Source organism: Neopelma chrysocephalum, unplaced genomic scaffold, assembly GCF_003984885.1.
Source record: "Neopelma chrysocephalum unplaced genomic scaffold, ASM398488v2 Primary Assembly neopelma1_97102, whole genome shotgun sequence".
NCBI classification, from domain to species: Eukaryota; Metazoa; Chordata; class Aves; order Passeriformes; family Pipridae; genus Neopelma; species Neopelma chrysocephalum.
In genome coordinates this window covers 1,402,767-1,413,210 of record NW_020925744.1, presented here as the reverse complement: position 1 = coordinate 1,413,210, position 10,444 = coordinate 1,402,767, and the positions used below count along the sequence as shown (strand labels likewise).

At 37.0% G+C, this 10,444-nt stretch overlaps 1 protein-coding gene across 2 annotated transcripts in view; it reads left to right on the top strand.

Moving 5' to 3' along the window:
- The window catches only part of FAM169A (family with sequence similarity 169 member A), a 37,831-nt gene that overhangs the window by 5,994 nt on the left and 21,393 nt on the right, over positions 1–10,444 (top strand). For both annotated transcript variants that reach the window (XM_027671479.1, XM_027671478.1), the window contains exons 2-3: positions 8,334–8,471; positions 9,820–9,919. In XM_027671479.1, coding sequence (XP_027527280.1) covers positions 8,337–8,471; positions 9,820–9,919 — 235 coding nt within the window. In that variant the 5' untranslated portion in view covers positions 8,334–8,336. The remainder of the gene's footprint in view (positions 1–8,333; positions 8,472–9,819; positions 9,920–10,444) is intronic.

Sequence of the window (10,444 nt, the reverse complement as noted above, 5' to 3'; positions counted from 1 at the left end):
TTCTTAGTTATATGCTGCTTTCTTAGTTATATGCTGCTTTCTTAGTTGGTCTCCTGTTGCAAGTGACACTAAAAAGCAGGCAAACCCAGCAAAACCACTTACAGATAATTTAAAAAAGATGGGATACTGCTTAACTGTTGAATTTCCTACAGCTCCTCTGATGAAAGCCGTGACATCCAGAGACTTCATGTGGCATAGTTGCAGCTCAGACAGTTGTTTTAGTAATTCCTTGGGTATGGAGAGTATGATTGCAAAGCTTAATCACCTGCTTCTTGTTGCTAGTAGCCATGGTCACCATTTCTTGAATTTGCATGTTGAATATTCTGGAAGTGGCCATGGGGAGAGTTACTATTCTTTGGCTCATGAGAAGTAACTCATTAGACTGTGCTAACACGTATCTGTGCTTGGCTAATCTAATCGGTGCAGCTTTGACGTCCAGTTGTAGGGATAGGGGATAGGACAGCACAACCAAGCGTTTTAAAAATAGATGCAAATGCGTACATAGGGTTACTGCAATTGCAGTCTCACTGTGGTGTTAGGTTATGTTAGGCTTGGTAGTCGCCCAGCTATCTACTCAGATTCAGTGGATTTTTTTTTTTTTAAGTGTGGTGAAAGGAGAAGCTTTTCTTTTTGTTCTTATCTCTGAAATCCCTAGATGTATTTATGAGGTGGCCCTTGCAAACCAGAGGGATAATGTTAGAGGAAAGTGTGTAGGATTGAGAAGGGAACAAGTTGCCAAGAAACACAGGTGCCAAGTGGGAGTAGGAGATGATCTTCTCATAGCAAGCAGCAAATAAAGCTGCAAAATATTCCCTTGTTAGATGCCTGGATAAGCAGGAGGCAAACCCATGGAAGTGTGGAACATGAGCGGGGTAAGAGCAGCATGTCTGTGTGGGTCCCAGGTGGCCCATCAGCCACCTGAGGAGGGAGGCTGTGTGTGGGATGTAAGTGCCGAGCTATAGAAGGTCGTTAAGATCTTTAGGAGCAGATGGTGCGGGGTTTAAACTGCAGAAGCAAAATTGGAGGGAACTGAAGATGGAGCTGTAGAACTGCACACCAACCACTCTAAATTGCTGAGGTGTGGAAGGGGGAAAGAGTAGTGACCAGAGAGGAAAGGTGGGTTATTAGGGGTATCAGTGTGGAGTTTGGTATTATTTTCTTAACCTTTAAACAAGTTTGCCATGTGTAGTGAAGGGAAGATAGAGGAAAATCAGAGATTAGAAAGAAGAGTGAGTACTGAGTACTGAAACATCAGATATATGTCAGAGAGAGGCAGATTCAGAAAGTAATTATCCCACTTAGCTGTATCTTTCTGTCTTTTACATGTTAATTATTTTCAAACACAACTGGAATGGTTTTCATTTTGTGTGTGGATATATTCACCTTGAATCCGAGAAGCTGAAAGGTTTCTTTAAGAAAACTATTTTTTCAGATTTATTAGTTGGGGTTATTTTGAGCAGTCTGAGAATTTTGATTTAGTATATCTCTGGCATGCTTTCATTGTAGGAAACACTTGTGCATATTAGTTTCCAAAACTTCCTACTGAAGGAAGTGCTCTTCAAGAAACCAGATGATAATCTCATTAAAATGTGAGGCGGTAGAAAAATGTGTCTACAGGTATACGTAAGAACTTAGTCTTTTATTAAACAGGCTATTTAAATATCTAATTTTAATCACTTAAGCAAAATGCCAGTGGTGTTACACAGGTACCTAATTGGACATATGCATAAGAACCTTACCTACCTGAGGTGGGTTTCAGAGTGAAGTTGCGTATCTTTTAATACTACCCTACCACCTCAGTCTTGGTAACTGATAAGTTTTCTGTCCTGTTTTCATTAAAGCAGTATAATTTTGTAATTGTTAACAGAGTTAATTTTTTCTGCAAATCTATCTACAACTTGATTAAACCCCCTCTTTTGCACTCTATTATCAACTCTTGTTTTATAATAGCACATTTTAGTTGCAGTTTAGTCTTTTAGAACTACCAAATGTTATTTTTTTATTACATGTTAGAACATCCTGGATCGATTTAATTATAGAGTGAACTTCTAGATACTCTTTTAAGACTATTTTATTTTAATGAAATTCATATACTTTTTTCAATTTCTTTTAATTGAAAGAAATCATGTGCAAATACTGTTTTTTATAATGTGGAGGACTCTTTCCATCTTTGTTCATGTTTCATTTGACAAGAGGGTGTTCAAACCCAGTATTTAGAACTTTTGACCATAATTCTTGCTGGGATGTTGGATCCTATATGTTGATTTCATAATTCTGTTCTATACATGTAAATTAAAGTTACACTATGGTGACTAATTAATGAATGGAAAGAATTGGCTATTTTTGTTTGTTTATTTGCATTCAAATCAACAGCTTTGATTTATATGTCTGATAGAAAACCAGAGCTGCATAAGCTGCTTCAAGCAGATTATGGGTAACGTGGTTGGCATATTAATCCACAGATCTTGGTTGATGTTGACAGCAATTTCTAGACCACTGCCCTGTGTTTCCTTAAGAACTTTCTATTTGTGATTTTGTAGGTTATAAACCCTGTTGTTTGGGGTTTGTGTTACTTTAAACAAAACCAATACAAACAAATAAACAAACATACTTATTTTTCCTTTTAGGAAAAACATAAAACCTAAACCAGAGAAAATTTGTCTGAGCTGGCAAGAACTTGTGTTTCAGACTGATGCGCCTATGCTTGGAAAATGTGAACAAAAGTCATACTGCAGGGAAATAGCATTTTTATGTCTTAGAGCTAGGGTGCAGATAATGGTTTGAAGACCAACTCGGACTATACAAAACCAAGCTTTTTGAATTATACCCAAGAAAACCTACCTCTAATGAAGTAGTTTTTTGGGTTTGAGTTTTCTATCTAGTGTGGAATCAAATAGTGTATTATTGTTGCTTCTTCAAGCTGGAATGGTTTTCAAGAAATTCAAATGTACACTCTGTTGTTTAAAATTTAAACAACTTCTCTTTCCTAAAATGTCTTCCCCTTCCTGCAGTAAATGTACATTACATTATAAACTAAAATTAATAGTCTTAAGAGATGGGAATATTTGTAAAACATAAAAGCTTTGTCACAACAATAGTCTAAATTGTTGATTGTGGGACAGGTTTTTTCCATCTATTTCAACTTGCAAGAATCATGATAAATCAAGCACACACTCTCTCTATAAATATTTAAATTTTTAATTATCTTAGCATAGATTTAAAATTTACTTATTTTTATATTAGGAAATTATAAACTACCTTTTCACTTATTTAAATACTTCAGACTGTATTTTTATAGAAACAGGAAAAAGCTACATTTAAAAACAACCCCTCTCAATTTAAATTATTGGATGTTGAAGGAAGAAGAAATAAAATGAAAATTCTTTGTATATGTAACAGCTGGTAGTAAAAGCAAAGAAACATTTATGTAATTTGTCTGTTAATAGAATTAGTTCTTGGAGAGCTTTAACAGTTTTAGAAGTAGCAGATGTGATTTTTTTTTTTTTGGTGGTTGAAGTCAGAAGACTGAAAATACTACTTTTTAAAAAATTTAAATTCTCTTCCATCTCCTGCGTAGTTTCGCAGCTTTCACCAAACCAGCAATTGGATGTTGCAAGGTGGGAAACAATCACAGCAAAATGGAAAGGATGCTCCTGGTGCTCAGATCAAGACGATTGCTGGTTTTGTGCCTCAACAGTCTGGGCCTGGAGCATGGCTTGGGACTTCTCTTGGCTTTTTCCAAAACTGGTGTATATATGAAGATATATGTTTAATTTGTTATTTATGTCTTTTCCGACAATGCTACCCCAGGTGCAGCTTTCAGCTAGTCTGGGAGATATGCTAGGATCATGGATTATATTTTTAAGATAGAACTTGTTTTAAGGTGTTGATGGTTCATAAGAAATGCAGTTGTCCTGGTTTAGCACCCTGTTCTGCACCCTGTTGTCTCTTCTCTAAAGCAGAAATCATAATTAAAAAGAGAAAAACAACCCATACCAGCAAATTAAATTGTAATTATTTATTGTTAAACACAAATTTAAATCTGAAGATTGTTTGCCTGCATAATTATTTGTCCTAAATATTATTTTATATTGAAAAGACTTTGGAGGATTGTTTGTGATTTTTTTTTTTAAGAAAATGAGATATGCAGTTAAGTTGTGCTGTGTAAATAACTGTCTATTCCAATACTTGTCAAGTTTCGATAAAATTTTTGTTCAAGTATCTCATGATCTCAGTGAAGTATTTCTCATATTACTCTCTGAGGTAATGATTATTTTTGTTTGTAGATGAGGTATTCAAGCAGATCAGGTAACGTGTCTGTGCTCACATTAAGTCTGTGCTACAGCTGGAAATTCATCCTGATTCCTCTAAAATCCTTGGCTGTCAGCCTAACCACTTAAACTTCACTTCCTCTGAGATAAAGCCACCCCAAACCAGTTTTAAGCTGTATTTAAGCCCTCTGACATGCTGTAAGAAATAATACAGCTTTTGGCTTCTTACCTTTCTGCTGTTTTGTGATACTCATTATTGAGGGACTGCAAGGGGATAGATAGATCTCTCGATTCCTGCTGAAATCCACATATGAGCTGGAAGCTGCATGTACTGTGCATCTTTCCTTCATGCACTTCAAAGGTGAAATAGGGGTTGTAGATGTAACTTATAATTAAACCCATTTGCAATATTACCCACTTATTCTATGTTTGGTTTTTTTCTTTTAACTTTAAAGCTTGTAGTAATAAAGGTTTTGTGAATAAAGAACTGCCTGTGTTGCACAGGAATGACTTCACTCATCCTGTTAAATATGTTCCCTGAGTTGATCCCTTTGGTGCTGCAGTTGTTCCTAAAGAAGGATGTGCCATTTCTTGTTTAGTAGCTTGCATCATGTTGACAAGGGAGAAAGGCATATGATTCTGCATTAAAGGAAATATTGCTCATGTGAGTTTATTGCACAAAATTTTTAATATTATTGTGTGAAATGATATGGTTTTAAAGAGTGTAAGATTTATTTTCTTTTACTTGAAAAATGAAAAGCGTAAGTTGTCTCATTTAAAAAATAATATTTTCTTCTCTCCTCTCTAAACACACACTTCTTATGTGCTTTTTTGTACAAATGGTCATGATGGGTTTGGTTGCTTAAGGCTGCATTGTATGTGCTTGGTCCACCTGGCTATTTGCCAGCAAACTGGAGTGGTACCCTGTGAGCAGAGCATGGTCGCACATGTGACAAGGATTTGACCTGACAGTTGTACAGTCGTGCAATGCATGGAGGCTTAGAGCAACAAAGAGGGGCATGAGGGACTGCATAGCAGAGACCTGCAATGTTCCTGCTTCCTCTGCAGCAAAAAATGTGTTAATGCTTTTGTCAAGGAAACCTGAAAAGCTGTTTTCTCCTGCTCTTTGTCTCTATCCTGTTTTACTTGAAACTGTCAAGATGTGGAGCCGTTTGTATTTTTACTTTGTTTGAAACACTGACAAACCAACTTTGGTTTTGTGAGGGACATATCCATTGTGAGGGACCTTCATTACTTTTGGAAGACATTTCATTTGTGTTTAGTATGTTATTTTGCATTTCAGAATTAAGATGTTTGCATTTTGGACTGTTGAACTACTGCCCTATGCTTTGCTGTAGATTGGCACAGAATGTTCTTCTTTCATCACTAGTTTAAAGCTTTTAATATAACTGTATAACTTTGTGAACAGTTAGTGATTTCTTCAGGGATGTAGTGAACTGTTTCTAATCTCATCAACACTGAGAGAAAGTACATCACGCAAGTGTATGAAAGCAAGTGTATGATCTGCTGCATGGTAAAAATGATACGAGAGGTGCTGAGTAGGTTTTATTTGGTTCAGTCTTGAAGACTGCTCTGTACTGTTTTCTTCTACATAGTATGTTCTCTGTAAATGCTCTAAAAGAAGTTGAAAGTGACTACCGTAACTGAGTTGGGAGTGAATAAAATGAAAGTGTGCTATGTGGAATAAGGTAACCAAACAGCTAAACAGAAAGAAACTCTGTGAATGGTTTTGAGTGTAATTTAATTAATCTATTAATTAGCAAAAAAAAAGGGGCTTTTGTCTTTTTTGCTTATAAGCAGACATATGGTTGCTGCTTTTATTTTCATAGTGGTGTAGTGGTTGGAACTCAGATAATGTACTGAATTTCTTATTATGTGCTCTTGTCCTGCGTCATTTTATTCTTAAAAAAATGTCAAGAATTATTACCTAGAGGGTTAGAGTTTGCAGCTTGCTCGTCTGCTTGTCCTGTAGTAATGAAATTTCAGCTCAATTTGTTTGTTATTATCAGAGTTATCCAAGCACTTTGGCATTTCTTTAATAATGGAGAGGGGTTTCCCCTTTCTGTGAGCATACAGAAAATTAAGTTTTGTAGTTTTGCCAGATCTGTAGTCCTTTACAGCAGAATACCTGGACTCTTGCAGCTAACCGGGTGCTAAAGCCTCATCTTCTTACAGAAATAGTGTCATGTATGAGATTACGTGGCTTTTTCTTGCAATGTACTTATGTCAGTGTAGTCTGTGTGCATTGATTACAGTATTGCTGGTGTGCTTCAGGACTGTTATGTGGGCAGGTAAGCCATATCTGCCAGAGGTGAGGAGACCAGTGGTGGATGAATTTCATCCTTGACAGCAGCTCCTCTGGCTGCTGTGCATTGCTGCTGCATTCAAAAGCTCGCACACATCACCTTTGGCTCTTGGAGTCAGTTTGCTTACAAACAGGAGGAGCAAATGGAGTTGGTGTCAGTTGTCTCTTACTTGCTTCTGCCCTGTTAGCAAGGGCAGCACCTGAAATGTGGGAAGAAACAGGTGGAGAATTAAGAGATGCAGCTAAGTATCTCATAGGGGCAGTGAGCAATAATAGAAGGAATGTGAGACGCTGCAAGAGAATGCAAGAGAAAGTGCAAATAACAGCTGAGGGGAAGGAATGACCTGAATTTGAAAGGAAATGGCTGTGGGGAATGTGCGTGTATATCTGAACAATAGCATTCATGGAAAACATTCATGTTTTTATCAGCAACAGCATTAAAGATGGCAGTTGTAGATGCCCATGAAGTCAGGTCCAAGTTTGTCGTTCAATTTTAACAGGAAAAAGAATCACTTTTGTAGAAGGAGCGGCCTCATCTATTCAAGCAACTGAATAGTAGTATATTATTGCTGTTTAAAAGCTTTTAAAATGCAGACTTTTAATTGCTACTGAGTGAGTCACAGTAAGTTCTTTTGCATTTGATTTACCTGTGTCAGTAAAACACTGAATGGTGGATTAAATAGAGAGGACTGAAGAGAAAGTGGAGAAGAAAATCACTGCACACTAGGATTTAAAATAAAAGTAAAGAAAAAAAAAGACTCCAGAGCAGAGACTAGGAATTGTACAACTTACATGAAAACCTTTGAGTTTGAGAGTTGTGAGGGGTTTATGGGACAAGATCGAGACCCCTGTGTTCCTCCAGAACAGGTTCTTGTGAACTTCTGTTAGTTCATGCTTCTGAGAGTTTGTGACATAGCTTGAAAGCAGCTGAGGGGTCTATTTCTGTCTATAGTTTTATAGAGCCTTACCTGAAGAGTGCACTGGGAATTCCAGGAGCTCTTGTTCATCTTAATTTGACATTCCTTTGACAAGGAAAATTTGAATCTAAGAGCTTTCAATGAGTTATTGCCACCATGGTTTGGCTTCAGTACTTTAGTTTCTGTCTTGTCACCTCCTTAAAGTGTGTCTCTTTAGTCTGTTGCAGGCTTTTGTTTTTAATGAGCTTGTATAATTTTCTGTTCACAGTCAAAACGCTTTGGAGACAACCATCTGTTAGACATACTCACTGTTTAGTTTTAGAGAGAATTCCTGAGCAATGCTTTGGTTTCTTCAGAGATGGATTTAAATGCGAAGTCTCAAAAATAAATTAATCCCTTCTGTTGTTATCTTTTGGGTGGTTTACTTTATATTTTACTACCCAGTTGTGGCTTAACCTGTGATATCAAAAACATCATCTGGGAGAGAGATAACTGAGTTTGCCACCTCAAGGCTGCATGTGCTTGTGCTGCAAACAGGGGGCTTGTATGTGTTGGAAAACTGCAACAACTGGGTCTAGGGGGACCTATAGGCCAATCTCATCCTTTTCTGCTTGTGAACATAGATTTGGTTAAGGTATTGTTTTAGAGACTGGCTGTTAGTACTCACCATCCTAATTAAGTGCCTGGAGCATTTCTCCCTTCTGTCATGGGTACAGAGGACTGTAGTGAAGAGCAGAGTGTGGGTGTGCAACAGTCTTATTTACATGGATGTTGTATATCTCAAACTACCTATGTTAATAATGTTGTTTATTTCTCCAGAGGATGTCATTCCCTGTGGATATATTGAACAATTGCAGTCATGAGGACTTGGAGAGCTCAGCAGAGGACTTCCTCTTTGATCTTCGGTGGGGGAAGCTAAACTGTCCTACATTCTTCTCTCTGCCAGACCACCGCAAAGTAAGAACCAGCAAATACCATAGTCCCAGTGTTCTTAATAATAAAAAATAAAATTAAAAAATCACGTAAAAAAAATCTGGGTATCACTGACTTTCTGCTGCTTCTAGGCAGTGGATCTGCATGCATTAAGTATTTAAAAAAAAAAACCCAAACCATAACCGTAAATCTTCAACTGTCTATTCAAACCCTTTCCTATAAAGGACTACCACATGCAGTCTCAAAAATCTATCATCATTACTAAGGAGTTCATGATATATTGAAACTGATTGACTCTTTTCATATCTCAGTCCTTCAGTGTACTTCATGCTTGGTTTTGATTCTGATTAGTAAGTTTCACTGATTTCAGAAGTGATTCTTTTCTCTCTGTCTGAAATATTCCCTGCTGTTATTTAACTCTAGTAAAGGCTAGCTCTGACACTTCTGTGTTTCTTGCATGATAGGTTGGTGAGTGTTAGTTCTGTCCAGATGAACATTTCTATTAGAATTAGTACCAATAAAACCAATAATGTATAGCCTTAATGAAAAGTGAAGCTGAGGTCAGTGCTGCAGATTCCTTGGCAGAAGCAGAGTCTTGACTACTTTCCTGCATTTCTGCAGGTACTGTATGCTGAAATAGTTGCTTGAATTAATGTCCTCATTTGTGACAATAGCCTGTCATAATCTTCTTAAATTCGTTAAGCAAGTTTATTTACCACACTCTTAGTGTCTATTTTTTATGCATTAATTAAATATTGGAAACATGTGAATTTAAATATCTAAATGCATTTCCAGAAAGGTACTCAGTTCCTTAAAGAAGGATTATTTTATCCTTTTCATGTTGTTTGTGAGGGGAAAATCAAGCAGCCAACTTCATAATTTCTAAAATGTGTGCAATTTAAGGGAAGAAAACCCTTTTGAATCGAGTCTTCCCACTGTAGTGCTTTATAACTTGTTAACAAACAACAATTTTGCTGTGCCAGTTTATTACTCTGCTTGACTGCTTCATTCTTCTGTTGGCTTTGACAGCTTGCGCAGTTGGGACAGTTGAATAACATAATGCTGGCTCCTTGCACACCTTACATCAGTTATGCACACAAATGCAAACTGTTGACAGAACAGAGAAGTAACAGTACAAATTACTGTAGTTAAATCTGCCACAGTGTGAGAGTCAAGCTCTTTGTAATGTAGTCTGTCTTTAGGAAGAAATGTCTGAAGTAAGGGCTGGGATCTGGTGCTTGTCCTTTACAGTTGTCTGTTAATGAGTCAGTTTTCAACGTTCATCTTGTTTACCTTACTAAACATTCTCTGCGTATTTTACTAAGGTTGTTTTAGCAAGAGTCTACTGAATTATTGTACATTCTTGTTTCAGGTTCCTATTAGCTTGTCAACTGTAGGCTATGTTCCTCTTTATGGTGAAGAGCAGACACACAAAGTTCTTGCACTGTTTGCACCGTGGGACTCGCTCACAGGTTTCATTTTAAGTTTTTTATCTCTGTATTGCTGTTTCTTCTTTTTTTGTGATAAATACATGTAACCAGGCCCTTGCTCATTCCATGGTACTGTAGCTCGTAACTTTGGCACTTGTGCATTTGTTGTTCGCTGTCTTCTTGTTCACATACTATTATTTTTTGTTGTGAATTCATATATATGAATAATAGAACTTTGCACACTAATCAGAGCAGAACTGGAATAATTGAATTCAGAAGATATGTAGCAAAACAACGCGGTGCTTGTCTGGATCAGAGTACGACATGTATCTCCTGATCTCTTTATGTACACTTCACCTCTCCAAAAGGAATTTATTGAACATTCTTAGAGTCCATTAATTTGCCCATGAATTTAGATGCTCTCTTTTGATAGTGATTGATCAGCATCAACTGTAAATTATCTTTAGTTTGAGGTCCCAACACAGGTTTGGCTAAGATGACATCGCACTGTTTTTTGTGTTCCCTCTCTTCCCTCTCTTCCCTCTCTTCCCTCTCTTCCCTCTCTTC